We start from the raw sequence: 16,431 nt of genomic DNA on the forward strand, positions 1-16,431 counted from the left end.
TTGGGTATGGTTTGTATTTTCAGTTTAAGGCTGCAAGCAGTATTTACAACAGAGGGCACAAGATCTATCTGAAAAAAAAAGGAGGGACTATGGCATCAAACAGCCTCTTCAGCACAGTGACACCATGTCAGCAAAACTTCTTTTGGGGTAAGTGTTATCATATTTTAAAATCCTATAAAAGATGAACCTGTTAAGCATAAAGGTATGTTTCCTGAATGAAATGCTATCTTTTCTTGAAAAAGCATGCTAGAGACATAATAATGATGTTATTGTTGCATTAAAAAAGTGAAATTGCTGTACATATTTGCATTTGAGATAGGTGATTTATCTAATGTTTAGAATAATGACAAATGAGGAAAAAATTAAATTATTTCACATTAAGCAAAATGTTTTCTGGAGCTATAGAAATGAGAATGTTAAAGAAGTAAAAGAAATAATTTAATAGTCTTGTTAACCCTCACTAAAATAAAATCAGACACTAAATTAACTAAAGCATTAAATAAAGTATTCATTCCGGCAACTTCCAATATGTAAGCAAACTTCAAAAGGAAGCAATTTTACAAAATAACAGACCACAGAATTAACATTATCCTCTACCATGTAAAGCAGAAATAAACCTGTAGTACAGTTTTTTAAACCAACTCAACTAAAAGAAATTGATTTGTAATTTTAAAACCATGCCATAAGATAACTACACAAGTCTGTTTCTAACTATTTTTATACAGCTGAAGCATATAGTTAACTGAAATAAATTTTTAAGTATGTAATAACCAATTTTAAAAAGAACTTATTTGCCCAGGATATTAAAAAGATCAGATGTCTTTAACAACTTAGAATCAATTGTAATTTTTCTATGTAATTTTAAATTTACAAGTTACACACTGCTACCCATGTGTAGTACTTGTTATAAACAGCAGCAAATACTGAAACGTCTAGGGTTTTTTTTTTTTTTCATCATATTCTTGGACCTACGAAATGAATACTGTTTAGTCTCAAGAAAAATAAAACTCTATAAGAATATCTTGCATGATTTAAAAGAGCTGTACCTATTAAATCATGCTGAACTTTAAAAGAAAACAGACATAATATAGTCCCTTAATATTTAATTTCAAATTGGTGTTAATACACATTTATACTTTTAACATTCATTAACTGACATGAAATTATAGCAAAATATCTAAACACTTACAAGATTTTCTTTATGATGTCCAACATGTTCCAACTACAAGGCAAATTTATAAAATTTTCCTTTATCCTTTAAAATAAATCCTTTTGCTGTGTATTCCTATATTAACTTTGCTTTACAACTTACTACTAACGATTGGAGTTTCCTTTACTCCTCCTACTTCACACATTTTAACTGGCTATCAGAGGATCAAACTTAGTTTAGGTCAAAGAGAAATAATTCAACCTGAAGGAGAAAAAGTTTCTCTTAAAGGATGAGGATATATACGTTTTGTATTTTACAAAAAATGCAGAATTTCTTTAGTGACTCAAGTGCTGGAAGAGGGTCCTCCTTAGTTATAACACATCCAATACAATCACCACAGGCTACTTTTTAAAAGAATTTAATGGTAAATAGTAAGCATTACTTCAAAAAATTTTACATTAAGGAAGCAATATATATATATACAAATAGGGTGCACTAAAGACCAAATTATAATTACAATTAGGCTTGGGAAATTTTACTGTTACTAACCAAGATAGGGGAGTGGGGGGAGTTAAAACTATTGTTATATGTAGGGATAACTTGAAACAGGCATCCCAAGCAGTTAGGATACTCTTTCACAATATTACTGGGCTTTTTAAATTAATACATTCTTCTAACCAGTCCAGGAAGAACAAATTTCCAGGATACTGTAGCAACAGAAGTAAAACTATTGATAATGTCACAAAGAATAGGTTATAATGTTCACTATTCTATCATAAGGGGTCTTCTATTTCTGTGACATCCTTAATAACTATTTTCACAGTAAAATTTCCAAACAACCCAGTTTTTAAACAAGGTATAATAGTGAGCTAAATAAAGATCTTCTATTACATGTCAAGTTTTTAGACATCGTAACTAATTCTTCCTGTTCTGAAAAGTGGAATTTGCTCTATCCTCCTCCCTATCTACTATCCACCCCTCAATTCAACAGTTTTTCAGAGCCTGGACAGAGAATTTAACATGAACCCACTACAGTGAACTAATTACAGGTGGACAGAAGTTATCATCAAATTGCAAACATTTTCCCATTCTATAATCTATTTAAAGTCTAAACATCTCACATCAGGCTTTAAATACTTATGTAATGATTATCTAAACAATCTCGAAAAATATGTGTTCTGATTCGTAAACTAGTTTTGCTTTTTGGTTTTGTTTTTTTTTTAGCTTAGGCTTTTCCTACATGAGAGATGTAGTACAAGCTGGCCAACTGCCTCACATCTGAGGTAGAGAGAGACAGAGACAGAGACAGAGACAGAGACAGAGACAGAGACAGAGACAGAGACAGAGACAGACAGACAAAGATAGAGAAGGGACGAAAGGGAGGAAGGGAGTGAGGGTGGAAGAAGTATTTCAGCGTCCTTACTTTCTCAGCATACTACTTTTCTTGAATTAAAGTAGATTTTTTTTTAAATCTGCACTACTCAAAATATGCCCACTATTTATCATAGTGTAGAAAATGAGATGTAGCTCTTGAAATATCTGAGAATTAGGTATTTATGAAAATATATCAATTGACTGACTAAATTTCTACATATCACCTTTGTAATTGACCACAGTGACTGACTCAACTCAACATTATGTATAAATACTATTTTCCAAAATAACACTTCTGGCATATAGTAATATATACCAGATTTAATAATGACAACATGTAGTAACTTGCTACCAAGTAAGAGTTAATTACAAAATCCACAGATTATTTTAAAAGTCAAAAACATACACAAATCACTCCAAAAAACATTAAAAGCTAAAAATGTCAATACAATTTCCAAAGAAAATGTCACAAATCATTTTAAGTAGAAATTTCCAATAGTATATATTTTAAAGTATAATAAATAATACAAAGTTTACATGAAAATATTAAATATTTGGCTTTTAGATGTCTTTATAAAATATTTAAATTTTTTTAAAAAGTGTTCAAAAATGTCTTGTAAATCTGAATGAACCTCCTTAGTCTCTAAATCACACAGCATGAAAAATACATAATTACATTATGATAAATTTCAGTTATTTTAGAACAAAAAATTAATCTATTCAATTACACCCTTCCAACTAATCACTGATAGTTTGACTTGTTTAAATCAGTCATGCTAAACTTAAATTCAGTAAGATAGAAATGTTCCAGTTTGTTAAAAGAACACTGAAATATTTGATGGTTAAATAAACTGCAGAAGGGGGAAAAAGCTAACTCATTGAAGGCACTAAGATTTTATCAAACACACAGAATTAATCTTTATTGAATAGAACCATTCACAAATCAAAACTCACTGTACTTCAATACTTTCAAGCAGCGCTAATCAATTACAAACCTTTTCTAGTGCTTCAAACCTCATGTGCTTTCAATTTTATACACTGGTGGTCCCCACGTACTGTATTGGGGTTGAGTTAAGACATTCTGTATCACAACTTTTTTTTTTTTCCAACAAATATTCATCTAGAAGGGCTTTTTCCCTCTCAAGAGCTGCTCACATGAAAACTGTGGTAATAGTTTTATACTGTACTTCTTTGTTGGAGCAAAAGGTTAAGGGTTACCTAAATACCTCAACTGTATATACAAAAAAAAAAGGAAAAGGTAAGTATTCATATTAAAATATCCAATGGGACTGAATTATTTATTTTTGCATTTCCTATGATTAATGATGCACCCGTGCAAACATGAAGACTAATGGCAAAACAGGGTAACATCTCAAATTCTCTCCAAATCATACAAACATCATCCTTCCATGCTGTTCTAACCCTTATTATAGGATACTAAAAATCTAACAACTCTTAAGTTAGTAGTGAGGTCATGTGGTAAAACTTCCTCAAAAGCATTAAAATTGCAAATTCTATTACCTAACATATGTCTTCAGAGATATTTTTATAAAAGCGATTCACTGGGCCAGTTTATCTCTAGTGCCTTTTTAGAATAGTACACATATGGTCAAATAGACAAATACCTCAACAGGAAAATAATCCTTCTTGTAAATAAAAATTAGAAACATGACAAGGAAAAGTTATTTCAGTTTTAGCCATTTACCATGCTGGACTTATTATTAAAAGGGTGCTACAAAAATTAATGTTAATTTTGGCAGAACAGGTTACCTTCCTAACAAGTTACCTTAAGGCACTATTTTTGTCTCCTATACCAATGAATTCCACTGGCAAAATTCTACCCCCAAAAATCTGTTATTTAACTCCCAGAGTAATGGCAACAATAAACTCAATCATTCAGCACTTTCTAAAGAATAAAATATTCTAATTTAACTGTTTTAAAGTGTATGGAAATACATGAAATCTAAAATGTTTCATATTTAAAAACATATCTTCAGAAGAGGAAGTCTCACATATAATGAAAATATATTACTTAATACAGTTTACTGCTATGTTTTAAAGGTTAGAGAATTAGTGGATATGCATTTTGATCTGTGTTACAATTAGAAAATAATGGAGAAATGCTATTCCTTTTTCAAAGGGAGTTTCCTTACAATTTAACCCTGTTGATCACAAGCTTAGTTCCTTTCAATAGCAACACATAAAACAGGCCATACACTCACACATAACTTTTTAAAGACCTGTATAGCAACTGTTATTACACAGCATACAGTATCTTTACCTGATGCCAAATTTTCAGAAATTTCCTCGTCTTCATACTATTTTATTAAAGACATAGGATTCAAGGTTTGTAAATATTGGACGGATCTAAACAACACTATCAAATACTTCAGTTTACTACTATCATTAAATAGCATGTCAAATTTACACCATATTTGTTTATACATACGCTTTTTTACATAATAAATGAAATCCTACAACTTAATACAATATATAAAACAACATCCATGTAAGATAAACTGTAGCATTAAGACTCTTTTAAAGACTAGTTCCTACATAAGCACTATTTATAGTGAAAAAATTCATTATCATACATCTCCCATAATACTCTATATTCTTGTTAATATACATAAATTCACATCTAATATACAGTCATGAATAAATAGTGTAACAAGTGTGACTTGGGCTCTTATACAAAGAGGATAAATACTAGCTTATCTTGATTAAATGATTTTCAGTTATTCAACCAATTCCCTAGGAAATAATGCTTTACCAGACAATTTTAATAATGTTTGGGAAATTTTAATATTTATATTTTTTATTATAGTGATGTTAGGAATTTTATCAAGTTAACATTATTTTCAAAAATGTATTTAAGATTATGTTGACAATTAAAGACTGTTACCTGCTCTGTTTCTATTTCCATATTTAAGAAGTTATATGTAAGTTTTACATTAAAGAAGTGACATTTCTAACAAGGTACATCTATTCTGTGTAGGGCATTAATTTCTATGATAAAATCAAAGGAATTAATTTTATTTTACTTTTCAGTTAAGATGACTTTTATATTAATGGAATCTACTAAAATCAACTGTAAAAGTATAATTACATTAAAAATTAAACACTTGAAAAATTTAAATATGTCCTTACAGAGTCCCCTAAAACATATTACTTATAATGATATATATATATTATATATATATATACACACACACACACACACACATATATATTATATATACACACAATCTTTCTTTGGAAAAATTAGAATAATGTGGTGGTACTTCACAGAATTTTATATGAACATGATATATTTTTATACAAAAATATTTGCCTTAGAAATTTACAACTTAAATTTCTTTTGGCCATCAATCATCTCAGAATTTTAATATAACATGCATTTGTATGTGCATGTGAATAAATATACTTAAATGATTACAAAACTTGGAATAACGATTGTAAACCAGAGGAACAAAACACTGTAAGTTATCAAATGAAGTATTGTTTGCAGTTCTATGGTGAAGATAATCTACTTTTTCCAATACAGAAATATCAATCTAGAAAAACAGTGATCAAGAAGTATCATACTTGACAAATTCAAGGATATTATTTCCCAGCTATAAACAAATAATTACAAATTATTATCACTTAAACAGTTTATACAATTCACAAGGACAAACATTAACATAACTAAGCTGCTAATGTCCTATTTATAGATAGTATTTCAAAGAACAATTCTGGACTGGAACTAGATAGGTATATTTTCTATATAGTTATCCACTGTCTGAGTAAACTGGGGTGAGCATTAGGATTTGTATTTTAATAACAGTAATTGTAATTAATTTTATTTTCATATTTCTCTATGAACTTTCCCAACTGCAAATATACAGAATAATCTTAAAGAAAGAAATTATTGTCATTTCTAAGTAATTAAAAATTACCTAGATAAATATAAGCTAAATTCACAAGTTAAAAAGATCACCACATTTATTAATAAAGTGATATACTTTCAATTAATACTTAAGCCACTGGTTTTACTGTAGAACTCGATCTTAGAAAATAAACATGAACATACAAATACAGGTTTTCTTATATTTTTATGTAAATAAGCCCAATCTAAAAACTCTTTTTTTTTTCAAGAAAAGTGTATTTCATTACATGAGCTTTTATCAGATTACAGAAATCCACATAATTATAGTGCCACAGAAGAAAACTTCATTATGATGATAATTATCATTATATTAATCACTGTGTTTTCCATAAAATTCATTAACTGTAAAAAGTATACGAGCACTTCATACTAAGAAATTTAGCACCATTAAGGAAAGAAAAGGAAGATAAGACAATCTATCATGAAAGATAACTTCCATCAGGATAGTAGTATGCTAACAATAGGTAAGACATTTGGTTACAAAAGGTAAACCAGAAAGGTTAATTCTGACCTCCCATGAAATTTATACCTTTTAGGTAACTTGTAAACTTAAAATGCAAAAATAAATAAATGGCTAGTACTCTTACAAATATAAATCCAAAAATAAAAATATTCAAGGAGGTGAGATAATCCATAAAGTAGATACCACTTAAAATGTACTATAGTTCAGTGAACATTAATTCAACCTTCACTTCATAGTAAAAATTCCTTTTTTCATATTGTTAAAACTCTACTGTTCACACAGAATTTCTTATATTATTGACAACTCAGTTGTTAAAACTAAATACGCATTTATGTTCTCTTTCCCTCTCCCACTTTCCATTAATTTCCATCTCATTTTAAAAATGCTATTATCGAAACTATTTGATATAATCGGACTTCATTATTAATTTAATAATAAAGACTTAACAACATATTTCCCTTATACTGAAATTGATATGCAATATATTGCAGAATATTTCAATACATCAACAGTAAAAGGGAACACATAACAAGAATTTTTAAATTACTATTAACAAGTATCTGGGAGGAAAGTTGTCATGCTGATTATTAGAATTTTTAGTTTCCTAAATATTCTTATTTGTTTTTTAAATATGATGACTAAGTCAACACATACTTAAAAACTTCTTTTTGAGAGCTGAACACTTGGTTTAAATTGCTAAATTATTTAATTATTAACTAGTTAAACCATTCTATATGCTTATAAAAGTAAAAAAAATTAGACATTAAAACATTTTCCCAGCACTGAAATAAAATCACATGTACCAACAAATTATATAATGAAGTATTTTTGATAAAGAATTTATTTACAAAATAATTTTATAGTACATGTACAAAATGACCAGAAAATATTTTTCTATCGTGAAGCTAAATTAATACGTATAACTCAAGTTCCCAAATACATAGGCAATTCACTGCTTCTGGATCACTGCATGAAGTAAAAAGAACTAATAATCTCAAAATTGCTTTAAAGTAGTCTTTAAAAAAAATCTCACTCATTATTTAAGTTGACAGAGATCTTTTTTTAAAAGGTAGCTCTGAAACCTTACACATGAACTTAATATGCAAACATAATAAATGAGCAGCAAAATCTAAGTAAAAGTAAAACTCTACGTAGCAGCAATACCATACCTAGAAGCCAACCCTGAGTATAGGAGAAATACCTATTTTTAAATAAATACTCAAATTAAAGCTTGTCTCATAACATCTCAGTTAACTACAAAATTTTTCTCTAAACTGGCAAGACTCAAAGAATTACATCTTATTTTTAATTTTGCAATTACAAGGTGTGATACTTCCTTTAATCAGAAGACTACCATTTATTCTAAACTGGCTAGGAAGGATTGCCCATTGCATTTTTCCTGTACGTACCTCCTTATCAATTATGGTGTGTCTTCAGCATTCGGAGAAAAGTTAAAAAAAAAAGCTTCAAAATTTTAACTGAGTTTAAAATACATCATTAAATCAATATATTCAGGGCTACCCTTAAATATTCACTTCTAGAAGACCAGAAAATCTACTGTTTTTAAGCTGATGCATCTACACATAGAAAGCAAGTTTTAGTAAGTTCTTTTGCTACGCCATAATGATCTGCTCCAGAAACTCAAGGGTACCTAAAACAACGAGCTACCTGTTCTAGCCAGGCTTAGGAATGTGTCCAAATCATTTTTATTGATTTAACCTTTATAGGAATGCTACATATCCTCAGAGCAAAACATTTTGAATGTATTTATAATATGATACACTTCTGAGAAACCATGAAAAAGAACGCTAAAAACAAATCTAGATACCGCTACCTTTGCTTGTTATGGGTTTATTTTTGTTTACTTTAAACACTGTCAATAGACCTAAATATTAAATAATTATCTTTAGGAAAACTTACTTTGGCACTAGTGTAAGCAGAAACAAAAATTTATATTGGGAAAAAAAGTGCATTTGAATAAATTCTAACTTTGAGAAATAAAATGCCTGACTTGACAATGATGTCACATCTACAAATTTTAACAGATTTTAAATACTCCTTTCATAGTCTAGTTATACATTAATCATGGAATCTACAAACATATCAAACTTAAAGAATTTAGTCCCTTATTGAATAAACTAAGTTGTACTCTAGTTTACATTCTGAGAGTGTACACAGAAAGTTCTGTGTTGTCTATCTCTCTAGCTTTCTGCAAGTGGTACTTTATTAATGGCCTCAGCAGCTAATGCCTGCATTAGCTATGTTTGTCAAATAATAATTCACACTATTATGCTTCCTCACATTATGGTTCATCATTATTCGTTAACTTGAACCTCACCTCTAAAAAAGTTATACTTTCACTGCAAACTGTTCTCTTATAAGGCAAACAGGTTTTGAGCATTTCCAGATGTAGCACTCAAAAAAACGGACAAATGCTCAAAGAATTCTAAAATAATTAATAAAAATGTAGTAAAACTGGGGTAAATATTTAATTACTTCAATGATAATCCCTAAAATTAGTTAAGAGTTGAATACACTATACATTTAAAACTTATGAAGTAGCATTAATGATTCCAAATAATTGCCAGTAGATAAAACAACCAAGCATGTTTCACTGTGAAATAAGATTCTACTGACTGGAATTTCTGAAAGTCTTAACAGTTACCGAACACACAGAGAAAAAAAAAAAAATTATACTACTAGCTTTTTTAAATAGCTTACATTTATTCTGAGTAGTAAGACTGTGTCTGGCTATAATATTTTCATCTTGCTATCAATTTTTTATAAAATAACCAAGTGTGCATGAAATTATGCTAAGTAAAATCATAATTTACATGGAGCCAACTTCTCTGGAGCAGGACTAGGAACATGAAAAGCAAATGCCTCCTCAAATGCTGTGCACCAGGTGATTTGTTTCTATCATTCTAGTTCCAAGTCCTGCTCTGAAGAGATGAGTATGAATCACTGTATGAGACATACATTAAACAGGGTATCATAAATTACAGAGGAATGGTAATATAAGAATGTAAGTTTAAATGAGGATATTTATATGTTTAACAGCCCATCTGACATATATTTTACTTGTTTTAATGATTCTGCACTGCAATGAGTACTAAGATTTCTGTGATGGCACAAACAGTTAATAGTATTTTCTTATCTTTCATAAATATCTTTCAAAATCTTTCAAAGTTAGCCAGGAAAACTTATTACCAGCTTATTACATGGCTTTAAGAGAAAATGCTGAGCAAATAAATGTCACTAAAAGGTGCAGGGATCACAAAACTCCTTACAACCCACAGGCAATCAAATCTAGCTGATCGAAAGAATCACCTGAAAATTAGGTCTTGGAGAAAAGTGTCTTGGTGCTTTTTCAAAACAAAGCTTGCCAGCTGTCTAGTCAAGTTTGCAAGTCAACATTTAATACATCAAGAAGATAAATCCAAAATTTATTTTCCCCTAAAACATTAGTTGTTTAACTGCCCTGCCCCCCCAAAAATTAAAATTTCTATTATTTTCCTTCCCTTTCTTCTTGTAGGGATGTTAGTTAAAAGCTTTTTTAGTTCAAGTAGCTATTCTAAGTATATAAACAATTTATTCTAAAAACTCAATTATTTTAAACTTAAAATTCATTAATGAACTTATTTTAAGAAAATATGTGCCTAACATACTTGTAACTAAAATGATATGTCATAGCTATATTAGCTTTTCTTTGTTGGTTTTTTCATTGTGTCAACCAAGGTGCTAATCCCTTTTATAACCATCGTTTCTTTTAATTCTCACAACTTCTTTATAAGATGGGTAGTGTAATTATTTACAGATGAGGAAACTGAAAATGAGGTGGTAAAGCCTGCCCAAGGTCACACACTTGAAGAGGTGAGAATGAAATTGAGTCTACTATTAATTACTATCTTATCATGTATAACTTTAATGAAGTTATTTACTAAATGTAACTCTGTTGAAACATACTTAAGTTATTTAATTGACAATATACAAAAAGAGATGATTTTTGTGTTTCCAAATGATATACCAATGTGTATATTTAACAGTGATCAGTGAGAACCACAGTTAAGAAAAAATAAAAAGAATATAGCAAGGGATCAGATTTAGCTCAGGCTTGATCAGGAAACAAGTTTTAGGAAATTAAGTAATTCTTAGCTAACCACTATAAACAATAATTTATTCATTATCTACAATACACTGTATATACTTCATCTGATGTGAGCACACTACTTTGGTAAAAACTAAGCTCTTAAATTGAACAAGGTATTTATAATTCCTGTTATTTATCAAATTAAAACAATAATGGTTTCAATCACAGGCTTTTGTGTTAGAAGTAGAATTAAATCCTAGTTCCTGTAGTTATTGTTAGCATTCCTTTTACCATGGATTCACTATCTTACATATAAAAGTCTATATAACCACACTTCTACTCAATAACTAAGACAGCCAAAATTTTTAACTCTTTATTTCTACTAAGTTCTTAAATTCTTATCCACTTAAATCTGATATTCTACAGATCCAGGGATAAGGGTATATTTTTCTTTGCCTGGTACAAGGATACTGCACATGATTCTAGGAAGTAAATCTTTTGACATAGATTATTCATCCCAATTCATCCACAATCATTTCTCCATTATTATTCAAAACAAAAATTCTCAGAGATACGGTTTTTGTTTTTTTTTAATCCTGGCATAAAGCAGGAAGAAAGCTGTAAGATTATATTTCTTAATCTACATGGGTCCACTGAGAAAAAGACACCATGACAAGCCAAGCAACTATAAGTAATAGCAGGTATATTAGTCATTTACTGGTACTCTGTTGGTAGGTGTGATGTGGTAATATACATACATTTGAAGATGTGTCAACCTATATTCCTAAAGCATATACAGTATTATAAATCAATGTTACCTCAACATATCAAAATATTTGAAAGAATAAAGAGAAAGTTGAAGATCTACAAATGTCAACAGACTTCTCCAATAAATTTGAACACATATATAATTTGATACAAAATGTTTTAAGGATCAACAACTTTAAAAAGCACAAATATGACAGCTTTATTAAAATTAAACAAACTCATGCAGGAATCAAATCAAAGATAACTAACTACATGCATGAAAAGGAATCATGTAAATGGTGTTCCATCGGACAATGGATATAAGATGTTATGAAGGAGTTAGGAATAAAAACTTATAGGGTAAGAGAAAATTCCACTGACTTTAAATTCAGCAATTGGTCACATTTACTTCATCATAAGTCATTAAAAAGATATAACACATGACAAAAACTGACTGACAGAATAGCCAAGGAATAGAGCAGAGAGAAAAAATGTTAAGAATGGCATGATGATTTAGCAGTTATTAACTAGTAAAAAAAATCAAATGTGGATGTGAAACACATGGGCAAGTTGAAGAGATATTATAAAGAAACCATAGGTGAATTTGGCAACACTCATTGGGAGAATCAAAGAATAAGGAAATGAAACTACATTGGTCATCTGAGAGTGGTGATACTGCAAAAGATCAAGAGAAAAATCAGAAAAAGTAGAGTTTTGTCTTCATCATTGTTAAAAATGTGTTAAAAACAGCACACTAATTTTAAATACTACAGTCTTAATTATTTTAAGTTATAGTATACTAGTCTATACAATATATCAGAGGAACTAAAAAAAGTCATCAATATATTTAGATTACAGCATTATGCAAAACATTGTATACACTTGCCAGTATTTCTCAATAAAAACTATATATTACTAAACTTAAAATGTACTTGCTAATATAGTCCTATGTTTAAAAAGTCTGTTTTTTTCTGAGCCCATACAACAAATCTGGCACAGTAAAAAATGTTGGGTTCTTTGTTTTCCCATTTACTTAAATTATAAGAAATAGAGCAAATTCCTACAATTAGAAACGATTTTAACACAAGAAAGTTAATTTCACAAAAAAAAACATACAATTTCATGGAAATCTGAAAACCCAAGCAAAGAATTAAGTATCCTTTAATTTTATATCCCAGTTACTCTACTTACTGTAAAACCTCAAGCAAGCTATTTAAACCCACTGTATCTCAGTTTTGACATCTGTAAAAATTAACACCTACCTTCAAAGTTTTATGAGAAAATTAAAGATATCAAATGTAAAATACCTTTATGCAATCAGAAAAAAAAAACCCATGCAGTTACTACATAAAATCAATTGTCCAATCCTTAATTCCTCTAAAGAGTCTAAATTTGTTCATACTGCTGTAATCTAAAAACCAGCAATATCAGCACTACTGAAAACATGTATATAAAAATACACAATCTCAGAACCCAATCCTAACCTTCTGAATCTGAATCTTTATTTTCACAGGATCCCCAAGAAAAACAAAGTTTGAGAAACCATGTTCAAAATAGCATTTAACCAAAAAAGTATCCAATTTGTCTACTTTATCACTGTTAAGAGTTTTTCTGTTTGGATGTAGAGCCACTGATTCCTAATTGTCAAAATACAAAACTGACAAAGCCTAATGAAATTCCACTTCCAAAAGACAAACTGTTAAACCAACAGAGAAGTCAACCCTCATGTTCACACTTTAACTTATTCATGATTGAACAACAAAGAGATACAAAGAAAGTTTTGTACCATCAGGGATAATGCTCTTAAAATAATGTCAAATAATGAGACTTTTTAAAATTATTGAGCTATATACCACTGTGTTAATTAGTTACTAGCTATTTACATATGTTGTCAGAAGTCTAAAACATTGTATTTGTCGCCCTTTCCTGAAATGCCTTCTAGATAACCTGACATAGGCAGATGAGGCACAGCTACTGCTTTGACTCCTAATGCTCACCTTCCAGGTGAATTACAAATCATAGCCTTAATCCTTTTAGAATTTTAGCCAGGAGAGGCCTCAAGCTAACAGGTCTTTTGACTTTCTTTTTGCAACTAATTTCCCCTCTCTAATAGTTTATACTAATTTACTGTTATATTTACTATTATATTTTACAATCAGAAGTGCTTATTCTTGTCTTTTTCCATTCTATGATCACTGATTGAATAAAACAGACAACTTTTTATATGTAAAACTGTCAGACCACATAATACTCAAATCCCAAATGTAAAGAAATAAAGTGTATATGGGGTAGACATTACAAAGAAAAACATCTAGATTCAGCAGTATACTAAAAGTTAAAGCTCCTAGAAGTGTTATCTTCTTTGGTGGGATTTCAGCAGAGCTTCCAACTTTCTTTTATACGTTTAGAAACTCCCTCATTTACGTGGCCTAAACTTCCCCTTATTCTTACTCTTTACCAGGAACACAGACATGCCCATTCATGTACTACTTCATTCTTTTCATTCTAGCTGAAGCTTCATTCATGTACACATGAGCAATGCCTTAATTCCAAATTTCCACTACCTTCTACATGTGTAGTTCCCTTTGAACAACACCTAGAATAGTAACATAACCAATTAGGTATTTGATTGTTTTATGATCGATATACCAACAATGATTTAAGAGGAGGCCACAGAAAGACATGCTTACCCATTAAAAAGTAAGCAAAGAAAAACATGTCACCTTTGTGGGTAGAAGTTGTTTATGAATTAGTACTCTTAGCTGGAAAGGCTTAGAAAAAACAAGCCTGAATATAAAAGGTAGGTTGGTCTTTATGACAAAAATGAGGAATATTTCTGTCTCCGATTAGATGGAGAGAAGAATGTTTAAATGTGATAAACCAAGACTCAGAAGACCAGAGAGACAACGATGTAATAGATAGAGAATTTCTGAAACTTAAGCATAAAAACTATTCATTATCAGGATCAATTAATACAACAGTTGTATATACACTACTCTCTCTCTGAAGCAGGCTTTAGTAGTTTAGAACGTCTTCACTACATCTTATAGAATCAAAAGCTAACAAACTGATTTATGTTAATAAAAGGGTTATTAAAATTTCCTCATGGCTACTACATACATCCTCAGAGCACCCAACCATAGTGCTACGGAAGAAAAAAAGAAAAAGAAAACTTGAAAAATAATAAAATAAAAGTATATTAGCTAGGAAATTGAAGACATTCTTCATAGGTCATAGTAATTCTTCAATTCTTGAACATCATTTTGTTTTCTTGGCTCTCATTTCATCTCAATTTTTTCTAGTGTAGTAGGACCAGGCTCCTAGTTGGATTAACTATGATGTAGTCACAGAGATACCATATTAAGAAGACAGTTTTTCTCAACTTTAGTTTTACAGCTTCCCAGAAATGAACTATGTAATACTCTGCAAGGTTTTTCCAAATTCTGTGTTTCTACCACACTTTGTTATATTCTAGATAGAAGATTATTTCCAGTGTTTCCTTGTCCACATAAAGCCATTCACAGCATTTTTTTCTCACTGAGATCCTGCATAACCATAATCCTTCTCAAGTGTTTAAAGAGCCATAATAAACATCATGAATTTGCAGACTTCTACCATCTGATGACTAAGGATTTATATTTTCATTCAAAATGCAATTTCTTCTTCCTGACTTTTACATAATACATTCATTTCTATTGAACCTTTGGCATCTATATTTTTACTTCTGCAATCTTAAATATATGATTTAGGAAGGCAATGTCAAGGCAGTGATAAAAGTTAGAAAAAGAGAGTTAAATGGAGAAACTTCATTCTAGACTCCTATTACTTTCCTGCATGACTTTAAAAAAATAATTTTACCTCTTCATGCCGAGGTTCCTCAACTGTAAAATAAGAGGACAGACCATCCATGTACCACTTCACCTGAATATTTTTTAAATTAAATGAGATAAAATATGTCAAAACATTTATAAAAATTATAAGTGTATTCAGTACAAATTATTACAATTTTGCACTATTAAAAAAGTTTAAATATCTATTTGTTTTACTAAAAGAATAAACTTGTGTCTTTGAATAGCAATGCAGGAGATGGATTGACTAATTTCTTACCAGAAAATAAAACATTTAATTTTTCACATACTTAAATTTGAAAGGTCAACTTTGTGAATAAATATTAATGTACCTTAAAGTTACTCTATGCATTCATCTAGCTCAACGGGTCTTATTGTTTTTATAATATAACCCATCAGTAAAATAAATAAATGAATATATATGTGGGTGTATGTGTGTGTAATCACCACCACTTTATATTTGTTTAAAGATTATATACTCCAGTTTGATTTCTTAAATATTGTGTATCTATAAGTTATTCATGAAAATAGAAATTTTGAGATATAAAAAAAGTCTTAATATTTTGTTCATGAATTCTAAAACTCAGGCTTCTTCCATGAGAGAAAATTCTCTCAGGCATTATCACCACAAAAAGTTAAACTATATCATGGACTCTGAATCTAGTTGATTTTGAGGCTGAATAGTATACTATGTTGTGCACTTTCCATTTATTGGGAAGTTTAACAGTAAAACTTATCTTCCATCTCAGAAGCCATAGAAAGACTAGAAAGACTTTATTATATACATCTCAGATTAGCTTTGTATTCCTACTTTTAGGTTTCATCTTG

The 16,431-nt window shown here is 29.7% G+C and overlaps 2 protein-coding genes across 3 annotated transcripts in view; one reads left to right on the plus strand and one right to left on the minus strand.

Moving 5' to 3' along the window:
- The window catches only part of SUPT3H (suppressor of Ty 3 homolog (S. cerevisiae)), a 382,176-nt gene that overhangs the window by 336,267 nt on the left and 29,478 nt on the right, over positions 1–16,431 (minus strand). The gene's annotated exons all lie outside the window — the stretch shown is intronic.
- The window catches only part of LOC105853519 (runt-related transcription factor 2-like), a 41,790-nt gene that overhangs the window by 321 nt on the left and 25,038 nt on the right, over positions 1–16,431 (plus strand). Inside the window, exon 2 of the mRNA XM_012723818.1 lies at positions 24–147. Coding sequence (XP_012579272.1) covers positions 24–147 — 124 coding nt within the window. The remainder of the gene's footprint in view (positions 1–23; positions 148–16,431) is intronic.

This window comes from Condylura cristata, unplaced genomic scaffold, assembly GCF_000260355.1.
Source record: "Condylura cristata isolate star-nosed mole 26May11 unplaced genomic scaffold, ConCri1.0 scaffold00001, whole genome shotgun sequence".
NCBI lineage: Eukaryota > Metazoa > Chordata > Mammalia > Eulipotyphla > Talpidae > Condylura > Condylura cristata.